Source organism: Muscardinus avellanarius (genome assembly GCF_963383645.1).
Source record: "Muscardinus avellanarius genome assembly, chromosome: Y".
NCBI classification, from domain to species: domain Eukaryota; kingdom Metazoa; phylum Chordata; class Mammalia; order Rodentia; family Gliridae; genus Muscardinus; species Muscardinus avellanarius.
In genome coordinates, this window is record NC_137809.1 from 8,412,379 (window position 1) to 8,440,094 (window position 27,716).

The window sequence follows — 27,716 nt, forward strand, 5'->3', positions numbered from 1 at the left end:
CTTGGCAACTCAGTGAGACTTTCAGCAATGTACCGAGACCCTGCTTCAAAATAAAATAAAAGCTGGGCATTGTGGCACAAGCTTGTAATCCCAGCTGAGAATTGCAATTTGTGGACAGCCTCAGCTATTCAGTGAGGCCCTGTTTCAAAATAAAGAATAAAAAACAGGGCTGGGGAAGCTCAAAAGTAGAATGTCCCTGGGTTCCATCTCCAGTACCAAAATTAAATAAAATCAAGCTAGGGGTGTACCCCAGAGATAGAATGTCCCTGGGTTCAATCTCCAGTACCAAAAGGAGGAGTAGGAAGAAGAGGAGAAGGAAAAGAGAAGGAGGAGAATGAGGAAGATGGGATCCTCTGAAAGCTCACTGGTCACAGGACACTGTTTGGTCACATGCCACAGGGCAGCATGCCAAGGACAGTGTCTCTGCCCCTGTTTAACACCAATGATGCGAACTCCTCTTTACCCACCTCTTTCTGAATCTGGCCTCTTTCAAAGGGCTGCTTCACCCTTGCCTGTCCTCTGGCTGCTGCTATGCTCCTACTGCAACAAGCACAGGAACAGTGTGACAGAACAGCTGGAAATCAGAAACCTTAGCTGAGCATGTGGCAGAAACTGTCATCCAATTGCTCAGGAAGCAGAGACCAGAGGATTGCAGGTTCAAGGCCAGACTCAGGAACTTAGCAAAGAGACCCTGTTTCAAATAAAACAGTGAAATAGGGCTGGGGATGTAGCTTGAAGGTAGAATGCCCTTGGGTTCAATCCCCAGCACACACACTCAAAAAAAGCCAGAAACCCTGGCTGGGGTTTTATCCCCGTGGTAGAGACTGTGCTTATACTTAGCATGTGCACAATCCGGAGTTCAATCTCCAATACAAAAAGAAAGGAAAGAGAGGGAGGAAAGGAAGGAAGGAAAGAAGGAAAGAAGAAAGGAAAAAACTCTTGAGCCTGGTGAATGAATGCCAAGCACCTGCTAGCCAACATGTGAAAACAAATGCTTTCAACTTGGAGTTGGTAGGGAAACTAGATGCATCTTCTGTTGCAAGAGACTGATTATAAATGTTGTATATTGGGCAGAGAGTTGCGTGTGTACCCCGGAGCAGGTCCCTTTCAATGAGTGAAGGAATCCATCTGTAAATCCCTGCACCCCTGTACCCCTCTGTCCTCCTCTGTCCCTTTTGTGTCCTTGTCCACAAATATATTCACAGGTGCCTTCTGCCAGAGAGGTTTAAAAATCCTGCCCTGGAATTTCTTTAGGCTGTTTCCCTTTTGCCAACATTCCCAAAATGTCATTGAAAGGTCTTTTTCAAAAATATACTTTTATTGTTGCATTGTATAATCATACATTGAAATGAAGTTTGGAGTGATACATACACACAGTACTTGGTGAGCGGCCCTCTGTTCCCTCCCCGCTCCTTCCCTTCCCTGTACGGGATATTGAGAGCAGCATTGAACATTTCACCTATGTACAAACTGTCAGCTGACGTGTTTACATCATCAAGTCTCCCCAGGCCCCTCCCCCACTCCACCGGGATTTCTCCCCCTGTATCTGGAGTCCCTCTCGTATCCGTTCCCCCCTAGCTTCCATATATGAGAGAGAACATAGGCGCCTTCACTTTTTCTGACTGGCTGATCTCGCTTAACATGATGTTCTCCAGGCCTGTCCATTTTCCTGAAAATGACATCATTTTCTTGATTGATAAGTAGAAAGAATTCCATTGTGTGTACATCCCATAAAAATGTAGTCCATTCCTCTTTTGATAGACCCATAGGTTGGTTCCATAATTTGGCTATTGTGAATTGTGCTGCTGTAAACATGGATATACAGGTATCATTATGCTTTTCTGATTTCAGTCCCTTTGGAAAGATCCCCAGGAGTGGTATAGGTGGCTATAGGGAACCACCTATTGTGGTTCCATCCCAGTCTTTTGAGGAATCTCCACACTGATCTTCAAAGCAGCTGCACTAATTTGCAGTCCCACCAATAGTATAGTTCCTGTTTCCCCACATTTTTGCCAGCATTTATTATTGTTTGTATTCTTGATTGTCATTCTGACTGGGGTTAGCTGGAATCTCAGTGTTGGTTTTTTTTTGTTTTTGTTTTTGTTTTTGTTTTTGGTGGTACTGGGGTTCCTGGAAGCCCTTCTACCTCCGGGCTACACTCCCAGACCTATTTTTACATTTTTTAAATTGGAAACAGGGTCTCCTAAGCCAGCGCGCGGGGCTAGCTTCGAACCTGCCCGAACCTCCTGTCTCTGCCTCCCAAGCGCAGGGATTACAAGCGTGCGCCACCACACCCGGCTCAGTGTTGTTTTGACTTGTCCCTTCCTAATTGCTGATGATGTTGAACATTTTATAATATAATTATTGGCCATGTGTGTTTCTCCTTTTGTCGAGTGTCTCTTTAGTTCAGTTGCCCTTTTTTTTTTTATTAGATTTCTTTAGTGTTAAATTTTGGGATCCCCAAGTCCTTTGCTCCTTAGACCACATCTCAGAATGCTGTGTTTTTGGGTTCCCTGATTACATTTTGGCTCACCACAATTTCACCTCGAAGGCTTTATGCCTTCATAAAGGCATAAAGGGGATAAGGGGAGTGAGGCAGATGGCGGTAGAAAATGCAGGGGGAAATACCTCCATCTCAAGCATTGCTGTGTAGATCCCACCAGATTTTTGAACAGCATCCGTGACCCATCGGCCAAGTGATGGACGCCCATGGGGCCGGCACCCCAGCACTGCTGTGATGTTAATGTGTGGACCCCACCTTTGTCCTGACCCTCAACAGGCTGCTTTCTCCCCCTCTTTCCCTTCTCAACAGCAGTCCCTGCTGGAGAAGCAGAGAGTGCTCATCCAGCAACACGAGGACGCCAAGGAGCTGAAGGAGAACCTGGACCGCCGCGAGCGCATCGTGTTCGACATCCTGGCCGCCTACCTCAGCGAGGAGAGCCTGGCCGACTACGAGCACTTCGTCAAGATGAAGTCTGCCCTCATCATTGAGCAGCGGGAGCTGGAAGACAAAATCCACCTCGGCGAAGAGCAGCTGCAGTGCTTGTTCAACAGCCTGCAGCCCGAAAGAGGCAAGTAAGAGAGCCGGCCCCGGCGCGGGGTGGACACGAGGCCTTCCGGCTCCATCCCCCAGGACGCCAGCGAACACCCCAGCCTGTATTTATGTCCTGAGAGACTCCTGTGGTAGCAGAGTGGCTAGTAGAAAAGCAATAACTTCTGTGTTTGTGTGGGATGAATTATTTTTTAATCGGTCGACTTCCCTTGGAGCGCTGAGAGCGGAGTTTTCCGTCACGTCGCTGACTGGCCGAGGTCCCCTGTGGGGCCTGGGCTGGGCCTGCTGCCCATGCAGCGGGTGGCCACAGCAGGGCCGCTCTTCCTTCCGTCCTCAGATGCCAGCCCAGCCGCTCGGGCAGATGCTGAGAACATCCAGAAGGTGCCTTGGAGGCGAGGCCCCGGCGCATGTCTTCTCTGGTTATCCACCCCGGCGCAGGCTGCTGGGTTTTGTCCCTGCTTGACACTGTGAGAGTTTATTGTCTCTGTAACACAGTGATGTTCTCTGGACTGGCAGAAGTCATTGATGATAATGTATTAACATGCAGGAAAGGCAAATGATTTCATAAGGGTTAAAAACCAACTGTGAAATGGCCGGGCGTGGTGGCGCACGCTTGTAATCCCCGCGCTTGGGAGGCAGAGACAGGAGGATCGCGCAGGTTCGAAACCAGCCGCGCGCGCTGGCTTAGGAGACCCTGTTTCCAAAATGAAAATGTAAAAATAGGTCTGGGAGTGTAGCCCGGAGGTAGAAGGGCTTCCAGGAACCCCAATACCACCAAAAAAAAAAAAAAAAAACTGTGAAATGAACAACCTTTGTGTCACAAGTATTTATTGTAACATTAAAATCACCACATAAAGCCGGGCATGGTGGTGCACACTTGTAATCCCAGAGCTTGGGAGGGAGGATCTTGCAGGTTCAAAGCCAGCCTCAGCTACTTAGTGAGGCTCTCAGCAACTTAGACCGTTTCCAAATAAAATATAAAATGGGTCTAGGAATATAAAATGGGTCTAGGAGTATAGCCCAGAGGTAGAAAAGCCCCTGGGTTCTACCCCAATACTACCAAAAAAAAAAAAAAAAATAGGGCTGGGGTTGTAGCTTGGAGGTATCAGGCCCCTAGGTTTCATTTCCAGTTCCACAAAAAAAAAAAAAAATTGCCATATAAGAAATAGTGTGCATGCTTTAACGCTTTAATACACACACACACACACACACACACACACACACACACACACACACACACACACCTGTAGTTCTCAACTATCATCAGAGTTCCATGTTTTCCAGCCAAGTAAAATTAGTTGGTTCAAAGTTTGTTCAGTAATGATGTGTTTGTTGGCTATTTGTTTCCCCAAACCTGTGGAATGTTAAGTAACTTCCCCTCAGAAGCTTAATTTTGTGAGTGTAAGGCCATTAATGATAACTGGCTCCTTTTCTTTTTGCCTCCATGCCTATTACTGTATCACAAGGACCACATTCCCCTTAAAAGACCTTCCTCTGATTTCTCAGAGGTCCCAGGACTCTCTGACTCTTCAACTTTATCTTTTTCTGCTGCAGAGCTTAAAGATTCTGTGCCCTTTTTATTGATTGTAATGGCAGGATTCTAAAGAGTCTTATTTGTTAAAAACAACATTGTGCTATTGATTTTCAACTGACAGATCACAGACTGGGAGGAAAATATTTGCAAATTATTTCTGATCAACAGCTTGTGTCTGGATGTTATAAAGAACTTTCAAAACCCAACCTCAGAAAAACCAATAGCCCAGTTAAAGAGTGGGGAAAAGATTTGAAGAGACACTTCACCAAAGAGGATATATGCATGGCAAAGAAACACATGAAATGGTGTACAACAACCAATGGTTTGTTATAACTTATTTTTATCTCATAGTGGTAGATCTGGTGTATTTATTTAAAAATGTATGTCTAACTAAATGCATGGTTAATGGTGAGCCAATTCCTCTGATGCCTTGCTGTGTGGGGAATATTAAGGGCATTCGTTCTAAGGGGCCATTTGAATCCTTATTTTCCCCTTGGTCCCATAAAAGAAGTTAATGGCAGGTGGGGAGAGCCCAGTGACCGTGGCCTTTACACACATATGCATATGTGTGTGGTCATGTGCGTGTGCAGGGCATGCGCGTGCTCACGTATGCACATGTGTGCACGCGTGTGTGCACACACACACGCGCGCGCGCGCGCGCGTCTTAAAAGGCCAGAATCCACACTTCCTGAGCCAGGACCACAGAGGCTCTGTGTGATATTGGGGCATCTGTCCAGCCCAGTTCACACTGGCAAGCTTCAAGAGTACAGGCAATAAACCTGGCCTTTTTGGCAAATTTCAGTGCCAACAGGATAAATGTCTTTTCAAAAGTGTGTGTTTCTGTTTAAGTCAGCTGTTTCTAGCTTGAAAAGGCCCCTCTCTGCCACCATAGCATCTTTCTGCATCCCATCTGGGAGCCACTTGCTGTGAATGTCAGTCACAGCAGAAAATGTGAAGCTGACTCTCCATAGATCTCTCCAAAAACTTCTGAGGATTTGTTTTTTAATTTAGATGAAGATTTCACCTGTGATTTACCTCATGTGCAGTATTGTGACCATTTTTTTAATATGTATATAAAATGTTAATAATCAGATTTGAGTGTCTGCACTAACCTTTTCAGAACTTTCTCTATATTATACATAGCAATATAAAATCACTCTAGTATCCTGTTAGCAAAGCACACATAATCATAACATTCTCATCTGTTTATCCATCCATACTCAGTTGCCCCTTAAGTGTCTGGTTATCAGGATTCTAGTGAGTCCATGTACATATAAAACAATCTGGTGCTAATAATTGGCCCTTGGCATTTGTGGGTGGTGGCTGACTCCACTGGCACAGTACAGCTGTGGAATGTTTTGTATAGCAAGCCTTCTTTAAGACAGGGATGTTGCCTATGGTTTGTACCCTGCAGGCTGCTGTTGCTGTATACAGATTTCACACCAGACCCTTACCATTTGCTCATCAACAGATCATCCTGCTTGACCTTGACAAAATAAAAAATGTCTCTTCAAGTGAATGGGCATGCCTTTGTTTTCTCTATATTGTACTTTGTTTATTTTGTTTGTTTGCTTTTTTGCAGTACCAGGGATGGAACCCAGGGGCACTCTACCTCCTAGCTATACCCCCAGCCCCATTTTTTATTATTTATTTTGAAACAGGATCTCATGAGTTGCAAAGGGCCTCACTAAGTAGCTGAAGCTGGCCTCAACCTGCAATCCTCCTGTCTCAGCCTCTCAAATGTTGGGATTACAAGTGTGTGCCACCATACTCAACTGTTTTTTTTTAAACTGGTTTTTTATTTAAAGAATCAAAACATCAGAGTTAGGCATGTTGGCACAAACCTATAATCCTAGTACTTAGGAGGCTGAGACAAGAGGATCACATGTTGGAGGTCAGTTTCAGCAACTTAGCAAGGCCCTCTGCAACTTAGCAAGATCCTGCTTCAAAAATAAAACAGGAGTCAATTTGGCTTGTAAACCAGTACTTGGCAGGCTAAGACAGGAGGATCTTTGGTTTGCAGCCATACTCAGCTACTGAGGCCCTCCAAAATTTGGTGAGACCTTGCTTCAAAATAAAAGTAGGGCTGGGCGTGGTGGCACACTCTTGTAATCCCCATGCTTGGGAGGCAGAGACAGGAGGATCGAGCAGGTTTGAAACCAGCCTCAGCTGCTTAAGAGACCCTGTTTCCAAATAAAATATTAAATAGGTCTGGGAGTGTAGCCCGGAGGTAGAAGACCCCTGGGTTCCATCCCCAGTACCACCAAAATATAAAAATAAATAATAAGTAATAAACAGAGCTGTAGGGTGTAGCTTGGAGGTAGAATGTCCCTGGATTCAATCCCCAGTACCATAAAAAAATAAAGAAAATAAAACAGGGCTGGGGTATAGCTTAGAGACAGAATACCACTAGGTTCAAAATATGTATATCTCAGGTCTAGGGGTGTGGCTCAGTAATAGAGTGTTGGGGTCTGCTTAACCGCCTGACAGAACTTCCGGTGAATCAGCTACATGTAGCGTTGGGCGTGGATCTGCACAATCACCTGAACTCCTGATGAATGAATCTGCAACATGTAGCACTGAGTGGATATAGGGAGGGCATAACTACTCTCCTTGCCTCCACTAGCCCAGTTTGGTAATGTTGAGCCTTATTGGCTCATATAATGCTTCCGTGCTCGTGAACCCCTCGTGCACTGGATAATGATTAGCTGCAAGTTATGTGCTTTGCACGTGCAAGAGTGACCTTTAGCTTGATAGGTTAGAATAGTTTCCTGTTGGAAATCCCCCTTGTGGTTATTTGCTTTAAATTGGGTTGCCTGAGAAAAATTAACGAGATCCTGCTTCACTCGACTCCCAGCTCCGTGTGCTGCTGTTGTTCGAGGTCGTCGGCACTCAACCTTCCTACTCGGCCCCACCGCTGATGGGCTGGACCTGTCAATAGAGTATAGTGCACTCAAGGCCCTGCATTCAATTCCCAGCACCTTCCTCAGACCAAAAAAAAAGTTTTTACCTAGTGTCTGATTCTTTAAAACTTTAGTGTTAGCTGGGTGTGGTGGCACATGCCTATAATCCTTGTACATGGGACACTAGGGTAGGATGATCACAGGTTCAAGGCCAGACTCAGCAATTTAGCAAGGCCTTCCATAACTTAGTAAGACCTTGCTTCAAAATAAAAAATAAAACAGGGCTAAATGTGTATCTCAGAGGGAGAATGCCCCTTGGTTCAATATTAGTACCATAAAAAAGGGGATTGTAGACAAGTGTAACTATCAGCTGGATCTTAAAAGTTGACTGTTGATCCATTAATAAACATCTCTACCTCCCACGGCTAACAGGATATATAATGAAGACAAAAAAAACAGAGACTGTACTGTGGTCATCAGAGGCCAGTTGGTCCTCTAGCATCTGTGAGCAGTCTGTAGAGAATGTAAAAGGTGAGGACAATAGGTGGTGGCATTGAAAGCCAGGCCTGTGGCAGATGGACACTCATGGCTGCCTCAATAGAAAGCCAGGCTTGAAGAGACTGTGGCAGGCAGGCCTGCCTGACAAGCTGATCCTCCTGCCGCATTGCTAGTTCACTCAAAAACTGTATTGCTGATTAGTGGAGCCTCTGTCCTTTTAATTTTTGTTTTGAAACAGAGTCTCAATAGGTTCTTTAGACTCTCACTAAGTTTCAGAGGCTGACCCTGAACCTGTGATCATCGTATCTCAGACTCCCAAGTCTGAGATGATAAGCATGAGCTACCACAATTTGATTCTCATATATTTTTATCATAGTAAAATATACTTCACCTAACACATTTTAACCATCTGAAAGTACAGTCCCATATAACTAAGTATTTTCACAATGTTGGACACATGTTCCCGTATCCATCTCTAGAACCTTGTCCTCTTCCCCAACTGAAACTCTGTTCCTATCAATGCCATTTCCCCATTCCTCCCAGTCCCTAACAACCAAAAATTCTCTATAGATTTAACTTGTGTAAGTTGTATAAGTTGCATTGTCCAGTATTTGATGCTGTGTGACTGGCTTGTTTGACCTAGTAGTTCATCTTTGTTGCACTCTGGGTCAAAATGTCCTTCCTAGTCAGGTGCAGTGGTACATACCTCTAATCCCAGTGGGAGGATAGGAGAGGAGGATTTCAGGTTTGAGTATAGCCACAGCAAATAGTGATGTTCTAATCAACCTAGCGAAACCCTATTTCAGAATAGAAAAATAAAATGGGGCTGGGGATATATCTCAGAGGTAGAATGACCCTGGGTTCAATTCCCAGTACCACCAATAAAATAGACTGTCCTTCCTTTTTAAGACTATAAGCAGTAATAATATTCTATTGTGTACAGATAGTCTCCACTTTATGATGGTTCAGTTTATTTTTGTAATTTTCACTAAATTGCTGAAATCTGCAACCCTCCTGTCTCAGCCTCCCAAGTACTAGATTACTGGCCTGCATCACACTGTCCAGCTCATTGATTTAATTTATAATAGTTCAGCTTATGGTTTTTTAACTTCACAATGTTGTGAAAGTGATCCATTCAGCAGAAACCATACTTTAGATTTGGGGCTTTGCCCAGAGCAGCAATATGCAGTACAACCTATTTTATCTTTTGGTTCTAAGAATTAAAGCCAAGGGCATTCTACATCTGAGCTACATCTGATCTGAGACCTTTTTAATTTTGAACAGGTCTCACTAAATTGCTCAGGATTTTACTAAATTGCTAAGGCTGGCCTTGAACCTGCAATCCTGTCTCAGCTTCCCAAGTACCAAGATTACAGGCATGTGCCGCCACTCAGCTTCTCTTTCTCTGTGTGTCTCTCTCTTCTTATCTACCTACCTCTCTGTGTGTATCTATATGTCATTTTCCATATGTCTCTGTTTCTCTTTCCCTTTTTGTCTCTGTCTCTGTATTTCATTCTCTCTGTCTGTGTATACCATTCTCCATACCTGTCTGTCTCTGTCTTCTTCTTCACTGGGAATCACACATGTGAAGCTGGTTGTGGTGGTACACACTTGTGTACTTACTACTTGGGAGACTAGACAAGAGGATCCTAGGTTCAAGGCCAGCCTCAGAACTTTTCAAGACTCAAAAATCTTAACAAGACTGTTTCAGAATAATAAAATAGGGTTAGGGATGTGGCTCAGAGGTAGAACACAACTAGGTTCAATCCCCAGTACCAATAAATAAACAAGCAAACTGCTTAAAGATGCACAGTAAGCAGGGCATTGTCCTCTCCTCCCAGATTCCACTTCCCCTGACAGAGACTACTTTCCAGGTTTCAGATGCCCCCCTTCCAGATTTTTCCATGCATATTTCCAGTCATGGAAAAAGGCATGAAAATCCTTTTAGAGTTACATAAAGAGGGCTATAAAATAGTTATTTTGTAACTTTTACCCCAAGCAATGGATTTCACTTTCTAACTGTAAACATCTTTATTACTGCAATAAAACAAAACAAATCTGCTGATTTGAATGGGGAATTTCTCTAATGGGGCTTAGAAAATGACAATGGAGCCCTTACCCCTAGCAGCAGAGTCTTCCCACTGGGCCCAGCCATAGGACTTCAGAGGGAGCCCATGTCTTTGATGTATGACTTAACGTTCTCTTCTTCAAAACATTATTCTCAACAAATGCATCATTTTTAAAGACTGGTGGGATCCCAGTATTTAGTAGACTGAGACAGCAGGATTGCAGACAATTATAACTGTATTTCAAACAAAATAAGTAGAATCCTAGGCATAGTGCCCTTTCTATCCCATTCTTGCTCCTTAAGTGCATAAAACTATGCTCAGTATTTCACTTGTTTTGAAATATGATTATAATTGGAGTTTTTGTTTGTTTGGTTGGTTGTTTTGTTGTTGTTGCAATATTGAGGATGAAACTCACGACTTTGCACATGCTACCACTGAGCTATACCTCCAGTCCTTTTTATGTTGTTGTTGTTGTTGTTGTTGTTGTTGTTACTGTTATTATTGTTATTATTGTTGATTATTATTTTTATTATTTGGTGGTACTGGGGTTCTTGGAAACCCTTCTACTTCTGGGCTACACTCCCAGACCTATTTTTTTATACTTTTTAATTTGGAAACAGGGTCTCTTAAGCCAGCATGGCTGGCTTCGAATTTATGCAATCCTCCTGTCTCTGCCTCCCAAGCACAGGGATTACAGGCATGTGCCACCATGCCCGGCCTTTTTATGTTATTTTAATACAGGGTTTCACTAAATTGCCCATACTTGCCTTGAACATTAGACATTCCTGCCCCGGCCTCCCAAGTCAATGACAGGTGTGCATCACTGCCAGGCTATATTTTTTAATAAACTTGTAATATCAGTTCAGTGTGGTTATACCCACTTCTAATCCGAGTACCTGGGAAGCTGAGACAGGAGGGGCACAAGTTTGTGGCCAGAATCAGCAATTTAATGAGATCCTATTTCAAAATAAAAAGTAATAAAGGGCTACAGATGAAGCTCAAAGAATGGCCATGGGTCCAACCCCCAGCACAACACAAAGAAGTATCAGTATCACCATTTATGGTACCTACCACCCTTTCTCTGTAGCCTCTCCTGGTTCTTCTGAATCTCTCACATGCTATGGAGTCAATTCCAGGGTTGCCTTGTGAACCACTTTAACCTAGGCCCCCACCATCTCTCCCTGCTATTAGGGAGACAGACACTTGACTGAGCACATGGGTTCCAGGAACATTTTTCCCTTTGGGCTGGGGCTTTGATGCAGCACTGGCTTGTAGTCTCTGCTGATTTGAATGGGGAACCTCTCTAATGGGGCTTAGAAAATACCAATGGAGCCCTTACCCTAGAGGCAGAGTCTCCCCACTGGGCCCAGCCCTAGTACTTCAGAGAAAGCCCACGCCTTTGATTTATGATTTAATGTTTCTCAACAAATGCATCATCATCATCATCATCATCATCATCATCACCATCATCATCATCATTTTATTATTATTTGGTGATACTGGGGGTGGAACCCAGGGGCTTTCTATCTCCGGGGCTTTCTATCTCTGGGCTATACTCCCAGACCTATTTTATACTTTATTTGAAAACAGGGTTTCACTAAGTTGCTGAGAGCCTCACTAAGTAGCTGAGGCTGGCTTTGAACCTGTGCGATCCTCCTGTCTCAGCCTCCCAAGCGCAGGGACTACAAGTGTGTGCCACCACGCCTGTCTCAAATGCATCATTTTAAAATACTGGTGGGATCCCAGTATTTAGGAGGCTGAGACAGCAGGATTGCAGGTTTGCAGCCAGCTGAAGCTACTTGTAAGGTTCCCCCACAGTTTAGTAAGACCCTATTTCAAAATAAAAAAATAAAAATAATGTTGTGGTGTAACTAAGAGGTAGGATGCCCCTGGGTTCTATCCCCAGTACTGCAAAAAATGAAAAAATAAAATAAAGACTGGTGAGATCCTAGCATGGTAGAGCATGCCTATAATCTCAGTATTCGGGAAGCCAAGACAAGAGGACTACAGGGTCAAGATCAACCTCAGCAATTTAGTGAGACTCTCATTAACCTAATGAGACTGTTTCAAAATAAAAAAGGGGCTTAGCCGGGTGTGGTGACGCACGCTTGCAATCCCCACGTTTGGGAGGCAGAGACAGGAGGATCGCACTGGTTCAGGGCCAGCCTTGCTGGTTTAAGAGACCCTGTTTCCAAATAAAAAAATATAAAATAGGTCTGGGAGTGTAGTCCGGAGGTAGAAGGGCTTCCAGGAAGCCCAGTAGCACAAAAAAAAGGGGGGGCTTGAAGGTATACCTCAGAGGTAGAGTGCCTCTGGGTTCGATCATTTAGTTACACACACACACACACACACACACACACACACACACACACACACACACACACCTGGCTCTGCTTCCCTCCATTGTATCACCATGTTAAACTGCAGCCCCTCAATGTTCTCACTTTGTATTAACCCCACAACTGTCTGACCTGCCTTCTGGTTAGACTGGATTTTGACTATTCAGGAGGTCCACAGCAGAGTGCATTCCGCTCCCACCTCAAACACTTTTTTTTTTTTTTTGGTGGTACTGGTGTTCCTGGAACCCTTCTACCTCTGGGCTACACTCCCAGACACCTATTTTTTATATTTTATTTGGAAACAGGGTCTCTAAAGCCAGCGCGGCTGGCTTCGAACCTGTGCGATCCTCCTGTCTCCACCTCCCAAGCTCGGGGATGACAAGCGTGCACCACCATGCCTGGCACCTCAAACACTTTTTGGACTGCTCTTTTTGGGTTGATTAGGATGATTTCCTTTTTTTTTTTTTTTGGTGGTACTGGGGTTCCTGGAGGCCCTTCTACCTCCGGGCTACACTCCCAGACCTATTTTTTATACTTTTTTATTTGGAAACAGGGTCTCTTAAGCCAGCGTGCGTGGCTGGCTTTGAACCTGCGCGATCCTCCTGTCTCTGCCTCCCAAGCGCGGGGATTACAAGCGTGCGCCACCACGCCCGGCAAGGATGATTTCCTTTTAAAGAACTTGCCCACTGTGGATTTCATCTCTCTATCTTTTACCTTTCTGTGTTTGTACTTGGCTCACATGCTTGTTTCATTTTCTTCATTTGTCCCTCAGAAGTCTTCATTTAAAAAAAAAAAGTCTTCATCTCTTTCCAGATTAAATCTGCCTTGAGGTGGGACATGTGAGTTACTCCTCTATGTTTAACAGCACCCAAGGAAGTATGTGCTATAATACATGCTTTGTAAATGTCTCCCATCTATACTCTGCTCTTCTTCTTATACAGACACCAGCTGCATTTTAGTGGTCCACTCTACTGACCACATTTCAACTGGATTGCATCTGTAAAAATTACTTTCTAAAGGTCTTGGGTTTTTTGCATTGAAAAAGTTTGAGGGGGAACCCAATTTAACCTTTAATGATGATCTCATTAGAAATTCAGGCAGGAAAGAGGGTATTCGGGTCAGCATCTTACTGTCATGGCCCAAAATACCTGATGACCACACTTAGAAAAATAAAGGTTTATGGGGACTTATAGGTCTAGAGATCTCAGTCCATATTAGCCCAGGGTTATGTCTGAGGAGCTCAGGACATGATGGTAGAAAATGGAGAAGAAGGGAGATAACTTATGAGCTTATGGTGGCAGGCAAGAGAGTAGAGAAGGAAGATGCTGCAACTTGCCCCAAAAGCACTGTCACTAGCCACATCCCCAGAGACCCTTCCCTCCCTAGCAACCAAGTTCCATCTCCAACATGGCTGCCTCCTCTACCATGAGGTCTGGGGGAACAGTGTAAATCCAAATCATAACAGAGGGCAATGCAAAGTAATTCATGCCACATTGGAGTGGCTCATGGTTATTAAGGAAGCAGGCAGGGAAAGGGCAACAACTGGGCATCACAAGGAGGGAGGCAAAGCATATTGTGGCTGAGCAGCTTGCATTAGAGGGAATCTGGAGACCACCCTTCTGGTCATCCATTCACTCATTCACCTGTGCCTTCTCTGCACCAGGCAGTGTGGAAGGATTGCTACTAAAGGGTGCACAAGCAGGTAAGGGCCAGGAAGACCAAAATGAAGGATGCAAAGAATTATTACCACATTTGGGATGTTGGCTTGGCAGGAATGGAATGGGAAGCAGGAAGTTCCTTTTGAAGTAAATTTGTTCAGAAAACCTAACTTAGAAGAGGGAAACTGTCAGGCACAGTGGTGCACTCTTGTAATCCTAGTACTTGGGAGACTGAAAGAGGAAGATGACAATTTTAAGGCCAGTCAACGTAACTGAAGGAGACCTTGTCTCAAAAAGGGGTGGGGGTAGAGCTCAGTGCCCATGGGTACAATCTCTAGAAAGAAAAAAGTAAAGGAGAAAAAAAAGGATAAAAGGAGAAAAGAAAAGAGAAAGAAGGCAGAATTATTTGAATCTCTGAGACCACCTTGACCCTTCCATGAAGTCTGGGGGATGATGAGCTCATGTGGGGTTTGCCTCCAATCAACCCCATTGAACTATTTGGGAGAGGTGGTTACAGGCCATAGGTGGAGACAGTTCTAGTTCTTATACAGTTTTACTCAAAATAGTATTTGAGGAACTATATTGATTTGAGATATAGATTAGACAAAAATTTCTCAGTATTTGTTTTAAATGTGCTGAAGATTGAAACCAGACCTATTTTTAATTTTATTTGGAAACAGCCCTAGCCCTATTTTGGGGGGGTGGGAATGGAACCCAGGGGCATTATACATTCAAGCTATGCTCTCCCAGCCCTATTTTTTATTCTTTGTTTTGAATCAGGGTCTCATTGAATTGCAAAGGGCCTCACTAAGTAGTTGAGGCTGTCCACAAACCATGATCCTCTGGTCTTAGCTTTCCAAATGCTGGGACTGCAAGTGTGCCCAGCTCCTATTTAAAATTTTTATTTGGAAACATGGTTTCATTAAGATGCTAAAGTTCTCCCTAAATTGCTGAGGCTACCTTCAAACCTTCCCCCAACCCTTTTTATTTTGAACAAGATTGTCTTAGCCTCCCAAAGACTGGGATTACAGGTGTGCACACACCACCATGCCCAGCTCCAGTGTTATAGAACCACATATACATATTAAAACATTTTTACATGTATTGAATACATGAATATTATATATTAATTTTTTGTGTATGGTAATAGAAATTTAATCTCTTATGTTTTGGGTGTGATGTAATGGTTCTCAACAGTTGAAACTCAGTTAAAAGTCTAATTGGAGACTCAGTTGAAATTTATTTATTTATTTATTTTTAATTTTTTATTGGTGCACTGTATTCATACATCATAGTGGGATACAAACTTTTGTAGACATACATGCACGCATCGCCCAGTCAGCCCCCACCCGATCACCACCCCATTCCCTCTCCATCCCTCCCTCCCATGCTTGGCTTAGTGGTTGACATCTAGTATTATAGCAATTTATCCAAAATTAAAGATGATAATCTCACATAACAGTTTCATTTGTCTGATACCAAGCTTTTGATGACTTAAAGATAACATTTCAATATTTCTTTTTACTTTCTTACCAGAGAATATTTTTTTCCTATTTTTTTAGGTGAAACTATCATATATTTATATATTTATTTTTCAGAAAAAAAAATCTATCCTAATATGGAATATGGATTCTAGGTACCCAAAATGATCTTGAAAAAGAACAAAGCTAGAAGATACATATTTTCTGATTTCAAACCATATAAAGCTACAATAATTGAAACAGTGTAGTACTATTCTAAAGGCAGATATATAAACCATTGGAGTTAAATAAAAGCCTAGAGCTAAATTCTTCCCTATATTGTCAAGTTATTTTTGACAAGGTTTCCATGAACATTTGGTGGTAGAAATAATAATCTTTTAACTAAATATTGTTGAAACATAATAATTACATGGAAAAGAATAAAGTTGGACCCTTACCTAATCCCATATACAAATATTAACTCAAAATAGATAAAAGACCTAAATATAAATCTTAAGACTATAAACTTTTAGGAGAAAATCTGGGTCATAAAACCTCACAACATTGAAATTGGCAGTGATTTCTTGGATATGATTTCAATGGCACAGGCAACAGAAGAGTATACAAACTCCCTAAAAAATAAAAAAAAAATATTGTATATCCAAAGACAATGTAAACAGAGTTAACAGTTACTAATAGAATGGGATAAAATATTTCCAAATGCTATATCTGAAGGTATATTAATATTCCAACTAGAAATCCTAAAAATTAACAATAAAGGCAAACAATACAATTTATAGATAGGTAAAAGACTAACATAAATAATGAATCTCCACAGATAACCAGTCTTAGTTGTCTGTTGGATGGAAACTCTTGTTTCTCTGGTTCTGGTGTGTGTTACCCATTTCTTCTTTGTAGTTAATCTCTTTGAGTATTTTCTCTAGTGCTGGTTTTGAAGACATAAATTCCTTCAGTTTCTGTTTGTCATGGAAGCTTCTTATTTCTCCATCTAATTTTAATAGAAAGTTTTGCTGGGTAGGAAATTTTTGGTTGGGAGTTGTTTTCTTTCAGAGTTTGGAATATGTTACTCCAAGCCCTTCTGGCTCTCATGACTTGGTTTGGGAATCTGGAGTGATTCTAATTGGTTTGCCTCTGAATGTCACTTGGCCCTTTGTTTTTGTTGCCCTTATGATTCTTTGCTTGGCTTCCACATTGGTCATTTTGACAATTATGTGGCGTGGGGATCCTCTTCTCCGATCCTGTTTAAAGGGAGTTCTATAAGTTTTCTGGACCTGTGTATCAACCTCTTGCTCTATGTTTGGAAAATTTTCTGCTATTACTTCCTTGAAGAGATTGTTGATCCCTTTGGTTTCACTTTCTTTTCCCTCCTCTATTCCAATTATTCTTAGGTTAGCTCTCTTAAAATGGGCCCATATTTCTTCAATATCAGATTCCTGCTGTCGGATATTTTTTCCTAGATTAGAAACTATGCGTTCATTTTTGGAATGATCATCTTCTAAGAGCAAGATTCTGTTCTCCATGTGGTCTAATCGGTTGTTTGTGCTTTGAATTGAGGCCTTTACTTCATTAATTGCATCCTTTATCTCTTTTTGGCTCTCTCTGAGTTCTTTTCGAAGCACCTCTATTATTTCTGCAGTTATTTTCCTGATTTGATCTTCTAGAAATCTCTGATTTTCAGTTTTATCGGGTTCTGATGTTGTGGGGTTGTGGGCATTCATTGCTCCAGTATTATTCCTCTTTCCCATGATTTTGGAAGTTTGTGCCTTCTCTGGGTTTTTCCCTTGGGTCACTATGACTTCACTTAAGGTGTTCTGGATCTCGAGTCTGTAGTATCTCAGACCCCACTACTCCTTTACTGGGTTGTATCACAGAGTCTCCGACCCAGGGAGTCAATAGAGGCTGCTTTAGACTGTGGGGGGTGCCAGGTTGCACATTCTCCTACGGTGTGATAACTCTGCCACCGCCACTCCCCCACTGGGTCAAGTCCCAGGGAGTACAGTACTGGGATTTCTCCTCTGTGGCCCGCAATTTGACTCACTGTTCTTGAGTACGCAGATGTAGCTGTACTGGATTCGGTGAATTCTCTGCTGCTGCCGCCGGTGGCAATATGGCGCCGCTGCTATGCCCTCTCCGTGACGCTGGCGTATTTCTTCTTGGTTTTGATTTCCACTCTGAATCCCTGCAGCGTGTGCTGAGCTCAGCCACTGGGAGCTTTAGATTTTACCTGCGGCAAGAAATCCCGCCTGGCTGTTCCATAGCGGCTCACCTCGGCTTGCTGTAGCCGTCCAGTGACTTCGCCGCTGCCGCCGGCAGTATGGCGCTGCTGCCGCATCCTCGGGCATGAGGCCAGTGTATCTCCTTTGTGGCTCTGAGCTCTGTTCTCAGTCCGCTTTCTCTCTGGAGCCTGGTGATTTTTTTGTTTCTCTGGTGATGGTGTTTTCTGGCTATGAAAGGCGCTGATTTTGTGGTAATGAAGATTAGTTGTTAGCGGGGCTCTTAAGCCCCGCTTTTCTCGGTCGCCTTCTTCCCGAAAGTCTCTCAGTTGAAATTTAATGCAAAATGAAAGTAACAGTACTTGGCCTCAGAGAGATGTGAATGAGCGTTTGGAACTAACATTCTTTCTTTCCTTGAAAATGCAAAGCCCCCCCACATACATATATACATATATACATATATACATACATACATATATTATCATCTTATCTGGTCTTTCCCAGCCTGGTTATTAAATTAACAGGGCCAACAGCCTAGTATGTGAAAGCATAATATTTCTTTCAGCCTTTCCAAGCCTGTGACCTTCTAAGTTTAACTTTTAATTTTTGTTTCCAAATTATTTAGTAGGCCAATCTTGTTCTTTTTCCTGATATCACTTGCATCTGAGGGGATGCATGATGTTTTTTTAGTTCTTATCCTCTGTGGGGTTTGTAACTATTTTATTGTTCATTCATCTTATCTTGTTTCTAATGCTAACAGCCTATGAGACAACTTCTGAAACAAGTAGCTTCTGCTTACCTGCTCTTTAGAACAAAGTAAGACGAATTTGAATCATCTACTAATAACTGGATCATACCCCCCTCTTTTATTAACTTGCACACACCCATAAGCAAAAGAATTTTGGGCACTAAAAACAATCTAACTGCTTCCATGTAGAAAGGGAATGAAGTGGGGACCCAGCCTTAGGAGTGCATATAAACAACTTGTCCTAGGGAAGTTAGATCAGCAGATATTCCAAGTCACCACAACTGTCCAGGGGGCTCCAGCAGATGTTCATCTGTGGTTTTATCTGAAGCAACATCTGGAATGTGATGGGTTTAATCCTGTTAGAAACAAATCTGCAAGTTTTGATAGGTATGGTCAAAAAATATAAGCAGAATGGCAACCAGTGCTCCCAAGTATAGAACCTCACTGTAAACCTTTTATTAAATTTAAATATAATCATTTTTATCACACATGAAATATTTCTTTCTTAAGATTTATCTTCCACACATATTCTGCAATGTACTCAAGTCACTTCTGTGACTTGCTTTTAGCTGTTTCCCACTTGGGAAACAGTTTATTACTTTATTATATAAATTTCTTCCCTTTACCTAAAATATTCTCTTTTTATTTTATCCTTGCTTTTCAAAACACTTTATATCATGTACATTTTTACATCATTCTCACTTTTACATACGAGATCTTTTTGCCTATATTTTTTTACTTTACATTTTGAAACAATTCTATACATTTCTAACAAAATGAGAAATCATCTATCCAAGTTTTATAGTGGCCTGAACTTTTAGATGTTTACATTTTAGCTAGGACTGACTAAACAAGTCTTCAAGTAATCTTGAAGCAAATCCTTATCACATTTTTTTTTTTTTTTCAGGTCTGGGGATGGAACCCAGGGGCATTTGACCTCAGAGTTACACCCCTTGCCCTAATTTGTTATTTCTTATTTTGAAACGGTCTCACTAAGTTGTGGAGGGCCTGTCCACATTCAAGGACAGCTGAGGCTGTCCTTGAATGCAAATCCTTATCTTAATACAAGAAGGACAGCAAAAGAGTGAAAAAGAGCTGCTTAGGGTTTTTTATTTCTTTTTTCTTTTGGGGGCCTTTCTTGATTTTCTGACATTATATCTCTTTCTAACAAAAGAGCTTGGGTCTTTAGTATGACTAAGAAGGAATGAGAAAAATGGAGATTATCCCTGGAGCAGAGCTCTCTTGATTAAATAAGCATTTAAGGGCTGACCCAACATGCCCTAGTCACTTTACAAAAGAAACTTGGACCAGGGGAGAAAAGCAGTACAGGGAATCTGACACTCATGTCCATGATGACACAGAGAAGCTGTATCCCTGCTTTAGGGATGCCAAAGGCTCCTCAATTTTTACCTAAATAGTGGGAGCCTGGTAAGGTGGCTCCCATCACTGGGAGTCTGGGGACACTCAGATTTCCACTGATTCCCTTTATACCATGGGAAGGGTTCTTGAGGATGTGTATACCCTCCCTGTAGGGGTCTTCTGCATTTGAAATGCTCCTGTTTCCCACACCTAAAGCATGTATCTATTGGCCATTTGCATCTCTTCTTTTGTGAAGTGTCTATTCAGTTCAGTTCCCCATTTCTTGATTTGGTTATTTGTTTTGCTAGTGTAGAGTCTTTTGAGCTCTTTGTATATTCTAGATATTAGCTCTTTACAAGATTGGTGGCTGGTAAAGATCTTCTTCCATTCTGTACACTTTCTTTTTAGATTCTTGATGGTTTCCTTTTGTGAGAAGAAACTTTTTGGTTTTATTCCATCCCACTTGTTAATTCTTGCTTTAATTTCCTGTGCTTTGGAGGTCTTGTTGAGAAAGTTACTGCCTGTGCCTATATGTTGGAGTGTTGCATCTATGCCTTCCTATAATAACTTCACAGTCTCTGGTCTAATTTCTAAGTCTTTGATTCATCTCAAGTTGATTCCTGTGCACCTTGAGAGGTAAAGATTTAGTTCCATCTTTCTACAAATGAATACCAACTTCTTTCAGCACCATTTATTGAAAAGCCTGCCTTTTATCCAGCATATGATTTTGGCCCCTTTATCAAAGATCAATTGACTATAGGTGTGTAGATTTGTTTCTGTATCTTCTATTCTGTTCCACTGGTCTGTATGCCTGTTGTTGTGTGAATACCATGCTGTTTTTACTACTATTGCTCTATAGTATAATTTGAAGTCTGGGATTCTGATGCCTCCTGCATGGTTCTTATTGCTGAAGATTGCTTTGGATATTCTGGGTCTTTTCTTTTTTGCAGTGTATCTTGCAGTTCAGGGTACTGGATTCCATCCACTGTGGTTACTGGTTCTGTTTTTGTTCATGAGCTTTATTTATTTTGTTTGTCAAGACACTGCATTCTCAGTAGTTGAACTTTGTTTCAGCTACTGAGATGTGCTGCATACTGCAAGTGGCATTTTGAATCTCCCAAAAGCTGGTTTCTTAAAGAAATTAACAAGATAGACAAACCACTAGCCAACATAACCAAAAAAGATAATCAATATAAATTCAAAATAAGAGATGATAAAAGAGATATTACCAACAATATAAAAACCGAAAGAATTATCAGAAACTACTCTGAAAACTATACTTTAACAAAACAGATAATCTGGAAGAAATTGACAAATTTCTAGATAAATACAACCTTTCTTTTTTTTTTTTTTTTTTGGTGGTACTGGGGCTCCTGGAAGCCCTTCTACCCTGGGATACACTCCCAGACCTATTTTTACATTTTTATTTTGAAACAGGGTCTCCTAAGCCAGCACACACGCAGCTGGCTTTGAACCTGCATGATCCTCCTGTTTCTGCCTCCCAAGCGTGGGGATTACAAGCGTGCGCCACCATGCCTGGCTAAATACAACCTTTCTAAACTGAATCAAGAAGATATAAAAACTTTAAACAAACCAATCAAAGAGACTGAAGCAGCAATAAAAAACTTACATCAAACAAAAGCCCAGGACCAGATGGTTTTCCAAGTGATTTTTATAAAATCCTTATAGAAGAGCTAATCCCAATACTCTTCAATCTATTTCGCGAAATAGAAAAAAACAAGACTTTCCCAAATACAGTCTATGAAACCTACATCACATTAACACCAAAACCAGATAAAGACAGCACAAGGAAAGAAAACTACAGGCCTATATCATTGATGAACTTGAATGCAAAACTGTTAAACAAAATATTAGCAACATGCATTCAAAAACACATCAAGAAAATTATACACCGTGACCAAGTAGGGCACATCCCAGGAATGCAAGGCTGGTTCAACATAGGAAAAACAATCCATATAATTCATCACATAAACAAAAACAAAGACAAAAATTACATGATCATTTTAATAGATGTTGAAAAAGCATTTGACAAAATCCAACATCCATTTATGGAAAAAACACTGCACAGAATAGGAATAGAAGGAACATAATTTAACCTCATAAAGGCAATATACAATATTCAAAGGGGGTAAAAGACCTCTACAAAGAAAATTATAAAACATTGAATAAAAAAATCAAATAAGACCTTAGAAGATGGAAAACTTAGAATAGGGAGAATACATATTATCAAAATGGTCATTTCTTTCTAAATTGAGCTATAAATTCAATGCAATATTTATTAAATTACCAATGTCATTCCTCAAAGACATAGAAAAATCAGTTCTCAAATTTATTTGAAACAATAAAATACCCAGAGTAGCCAATGTAGTCCTCAGCAACAAGAACCATAAAGGAAGCATCATAATACATGTATTTTAACTATACTACAAAGCCATAGTTATAAAACAGCATGGTATTGGCACAAAAACACATACATCAATAGAATATAATAGAAGTCTCAGAATCAAATTCACACACTTATAGCCAATTGATTTTTGACAAAGAAGCCAAAAACATACACTGGAAAAAAAGATAGCCTCTTCCACAAATAATATTGGCAAAACTAGCTAACCATATGCAAAAACAAAATGGAAATAAATTCCACTTTCTTACCCTGCATAAAAGTCAGTTCAATGGATCAAAAAGTTGAAAATCAGAACTGAGACCTTGAGGCTCCTTTAAGAAGGAATATGTCCAAAAAAATCTCTCTGGACTAAACAAACAAACAAAAAAGCTTGGGAGGTGGAGACAGGAGGATCGCGCTGGTTCAAAGCCAGCCTCACTGGCTTAAGAGACACTGTTTCCAAAAATAAAAAAGTATAAAATAGCCCAGAGGTGGAAGGGCTTCCAGGAACCCCAGTGCCACCAAAAAAAAAAAAAAAAAAAAAAAAAAAAAAAAAAAAAAAATTCATTTTCTCCTCTTAGAGTTTACCAATGCCTGATATTTTTAATCAGAAATTATTTTGATTATTTTAAAACTGCATATAAATAGAATTAAAAAGCATTTACTTTTTTGAGTAATTGCTTAATAGTAACTTAATAATTGAGTATTACTGTCAGGCGTGTTGGCTCACACTTGTAATCCCTGTGCTTGGGAGGCAGAGACAGGAGGATTGCGCAGGTTTGAAGCCAGCCACGCTGGCTTAAGAGACCTGTTTCCAAATAAAATATAAAATAGGTCTAGGGGTATAGCCCGAAGGTAGAAGGGTTACATCCCCAGTACCAAAAATAAAAAATAAAAAAAATTAAAAATAATAATAATTGAGTATTACTTACTCAGCTATGTTGAGTTTCTTTTACTAAGTACAGTGTGGTTTTTTTGTTTGTTTGTTTGGTTTGGTTTTTGGTTTTTTTGGTATTGGGGGTGGAACCCAGAGGCTTTCTACCTCTGGGCTATACTTCCAGACCTATTTTATACTTTATTTGGAAACAGGGTATCACTAAGTTGCTGAGAGCCTCACTAAGTAGCTGAGGCTGGCTTCGAACCTGCATGATCCTCCTGTCTCAGCCTCCCAAGTGCAGGGATTACAAGCGTGCGCCACCACGCCCGGCTTAAGTGCAGTGTTTCTGAGATTTGTCGTCTTACTATGTTTTGGTATTTTATTCCTTATATGTTGTTGAGTAGTGTTCTATTGGATTATACACAGTCATTTCTGTTGCTTTGGTATAAGATATTGAACCTAGTGGATTCCACCTCTGAACTACCCCTCCCCACCCCGCCAGCCCTTTTAATTTTGAAACAGGGCCTCACTGAGTTGCTGATGCTGGCCTTAATTGTGGTTCTTCTGTTTCAGCTTCCCAACTACTTGAATTATGCCTAACTCCTTTAATTTCATAAGAAATTGTCAGGTTACTTCACAGTGGTAGTACCATTTATAGTCTTACCTATAATAATTAATTCTGTTGTTCCACACTGTCGACATTTGATATTACCAATTTTTAAGCTTTGGACATTTTTGTGAATGAGACATAGCTAACTGGGATTTTAATCTGCATTGACCTAATCATTGGCCATTTTCATGTGCATATTGAACATTTACAAGTATTCATCTGTGAAATATTTGTACAAATGTTTTGCCTGGTTTTTATTGCATAATTTCATTGAATTATATTTTTGTGCATGTGGTACTAGGAATTGCACTTAGGGCTTCACTAAGTTACGAGGCTGATCATGAACCAGCAATTCTCCTGTCATAGCCTACCAAGTACTGGTATTACAAGCTTGTGCCACATATCGAGCTTTTTTTTTTTTTTTTTTTTGTGGGTCTGGGGATGGAACCCAGGACCATTTGACCTCCGAGCTACACCCCCACCCTAGTTTTTTTATTCTTTAATTTGAAACCAGGTCTCACTAAGTTGCGGGGGGCCTCACTAAGTGGCTGAGGCTGTCCGTGAACCATGATCCTCCAGTCTCAGCCTCCAGAATGTTGGGATTACAAGCGTGCACCACCACGCATGGCCTTATTTTTATTTTTTAAAACAGGCCTAAGTTGCTGAGGCTGGCAATGAATTTGCAATCTTCCTGTCTTAGTCTCCCAAGAACTGGAATTACAGGTGGGTGACACTATACTTGGCTCTTAGCTTGCCATTTATTATTGTTATTATCTTTTTATTTCCTATGTTTTAGTTGTAGAAGTTCCTTATATGTCCTGAATATTACTCTTTTGTCAGATATATTTGTAATAAGTTCCTTCCATTTGTGGAATGACTTTTTACTCTCTTACAAGAATCTTGGCGAGCAGTTTTTATTTAATGAAATTGATTTGACATTATATTCTGCAGGGGTTTTTTGCATAAAAAGTTTGTCTACCCTAAATTACAAAAATATTCTTTACTGTTACCTCCTGAATGTTTTATAGTTCTTATATAGTATATAGTTTTCACTCAATTTTTCTCCAAACTTAAAATTTTTCACACAAAAAATGTAATGAGCTTGAAATACTTGAGAAATAGTTCTACTAATATCAAACAATTTAGAGATCAGATAAAGTTATTTGAAATATACACAGCCATGCATGTATCTGTATGCATGTGTATGATACTGGAGGTTAAACCCAGGGCCAATCCTTCTTCCTATATACTCCCCAGCCCTTTTTATTTCTCATTTTGAAACTGGATTTCACTAGATTTCTGAGAATCTTGCTACTTGCTAAAACTGGACTCAATTCTGTGATTTTGTCTCGGCCTTCCAAGTACTAGAATTACAGGTGTAAATCACCACACCTAGCTTCAAGCCAAGTTTGTTTGTTTGTTTGTTTGTTTGTTTGTTTGTTTGTTTGTTTGTGTGGTACTGGGGGTGGAGCCCAGGGTTTTCTACCTTCAGGCTATACTCCCAGACCTATTTTATACTTTATTTGGAAACAGGGTCTCACTAAGTTGCTGAAAGCCTCACTAAGTAGCTAAGGCTGGCTTCGAACCTGCGCGATCCTCCTGTTTCAGCCTCCCAAGCGCGGGGATTACAAGCGTGTGCCCCCACGCCCACCTCTAGCCAAGTTTTAAAAATAATACTTATTGAGAATGTAATGTTTGAAAACCTGAAATTGGCACATGTTTAGAAGCAAAAGTAAATTCTTTATTATATATTGCCACACAGAGTTAAGGACACCAAGTATTTACTAAGAAACTATTTTATGCCAAATATTTTACATATATTATCATTTTTCTTGAAAATAATATTATAACATATTAGTTGTAATACCCCTTTCAAGACAGGGAAAACCAAGTACAGAAAATTTGAATATAGTCAGTGTATACAAAATATATTTTCATACCTATATGAACATTCTTTCCATATATTAATTATGACATTTCAAAGCATTTATGAACAAAATGGGAATTCTCACTAAATACTTATTCAGTTGATTAGTTTTCACATAAAATATATACCTTTGGTATTATGAATGTTCAAAAATTAAAAATAAGTTTTGGCTGGGTATGGTGGTGCATGTTTGTAATAATATCAGCATTCAGAGGCTGAGACCAAAGGATTACGGTTAAGAAATTTAAAGATACCCTGTTTCAAAATAAAAACTAGTAAGAGAAGAAGCAGAATACTCCTGGGCTCAATCCTCAGTATCAAACAGACAAACAAAAAATAACTCAATACTTTATATCTGCAATGGAAATCAAGAATTCAAATCTCTTATCTTCCAAATATTATTATCCCTGAATTAAAAGTTCTGAAGGTGGCTGGTTGCTACATAAGAGCTGATTATATTATTCTACCTATTTAGTGCACCTTTAAAACTCAATAAAGAGTTAAATATAAATTACAGATATAAATACCTAGAACCACAAAAAGTTAACTTTATTATGTAAAATTCAGATGAAATTAAATTACTACCCCATGTATAAATATTTATAACATTTTTGTTTCTTTTTGCAAGTACTGAGATGCAAGCATGTGCTATTACTCCTAGCTAAGAAATTTCATTAATAAAATCACTAATATAAAATTCTGTTTTTTGCAACTTTGAAGCACATTAAATAGTTTTTTACTGCCAAGAAAATGCAATATAGTTTCATTTAGTAAAAATCTTCATACAGCAAGTAATTTCTTCAGGCAGGGGTAGTGGGATTGAACTCAAGAGCATTCTTCCTCTGAGCTACACTGCTAGTTTTATTTTATTTGTTATTTTAGAACAGGGTCTCCTTGAACCAGGTATAGTAACACATGCTTGCAATCTCAGTATTTGGGAGGCTGAGACAAAAGGATTGCAGTTTTGTGGCCAGGCTCAGCTACTTAGTGAGGCCCTCTGCAACTTAGTGAGACTTTGTTTCAAAATAAAGAATAAAAAATAAAGCTGAGGGTATAGATAAAAGGTAGAATGCCTCTGGATTCAATACCCAGTACCACAAAAAGTAAATAAATAAAAACACAAATAAATAAATAAAATGCTTAAATTCTTTCACCTTGATAAACATTAGGTCTCTCTCTAAGAGAATTTTCCCCCTCTCTGTACTCTGTACTTTTGAAAATACATATTTCTCCTATCTGCATCTTCCATTTATTTAAAATAAGTATTTTGGGTCTTTTCATGCTTTATTTTTATAGAAAAAAATGGAAATTACTTTTTTTTTTTTTGAGTGGTACTGGGGTTCCTGGAAACCCTTCTACCTCTGAGCTACACTCCAAGTCCCATTTTTATACTTTTTAAAATTTGGAAATAGGTTCCCTTAAGCCAGCATGGCTGGCTTCAAACATGTGCCATCCTCCTGTCTCTGCCTCCCAAGCGCAGGGATTACAAGTGTGCGCCACAACACCCAGCTGGAAATTACTTTTTTAATGTAGGTGAATATGTCTCTAAATTATTTACCTTATCATCAATAACAATTTTATTGTCCAACCTTTAATAAGTATCAAATGCTTAATCAAAATTAAATAGCTAAGCCAGGACAGTGGTACTGAAACAATGAAAATGGAGCTAGGGAGTCATGAAGGTGGTAAAAACCAGCCAGGTTATCAAAAGCTGCTGCTTTATTCAGACCCGACCACCCTTGGGGAATCAGCAGGCCATGGGGGAAGGGACCAAGGAGCCACACGTTTGGAGAGTTGCACGTAATTCCAATTTGCCGGCTGAGCCATGTGGCAGATTGGGGTCATGTGGGGGAAAAGAAAGGTCAGGTTTTTGTGATAATGGGTGGAGACCAAGTCCAAGCTACTTCCTGCTGTCAGAGGACATCATAGGAGACTCCTTGGCCAGAAGAGGTCAAGTCCTTTGGAAGTGGGCAGGTGAGAATATGGCTGCATGAGAGTCAGAGGTTACCCTGGACAGCTTGATAATGCACATTCAAATAGACTT

At 40.6% G+C, this 27,716-nt stretch overlaps 2 protein-coding genes across 2 annotated transcripts in view; one reads left to right on the forward strand and one right to left on the reverse strand.

The window, feature by feature from the left end:
* Window positions 1-3,079, forward strand: part of LOC308279546 (protein Shroom2-like) — a gene marked incomplete at both ends in the record, with an annotated part of 142,826 nt that extends 139,747 nt beyond the window's left edge. The window contains 1 exon segment of the mRNA XM_080719675.1: window positions 2,813-3,079. Coding sequence (XP_080575801.1) covers window positions 2,813-3,079 — 267 coding nt within the window.
* Window positions 1-27,716, reverse strand: part of LOC308279535 (F-box-like/WD repeat-containing protein TBL1XR1) — a gene marked incomplete at both ends in the record, with an annotated part of 935,328 nt that overhangs the window by 187,463 nt on the left and 720,149 nt on the right.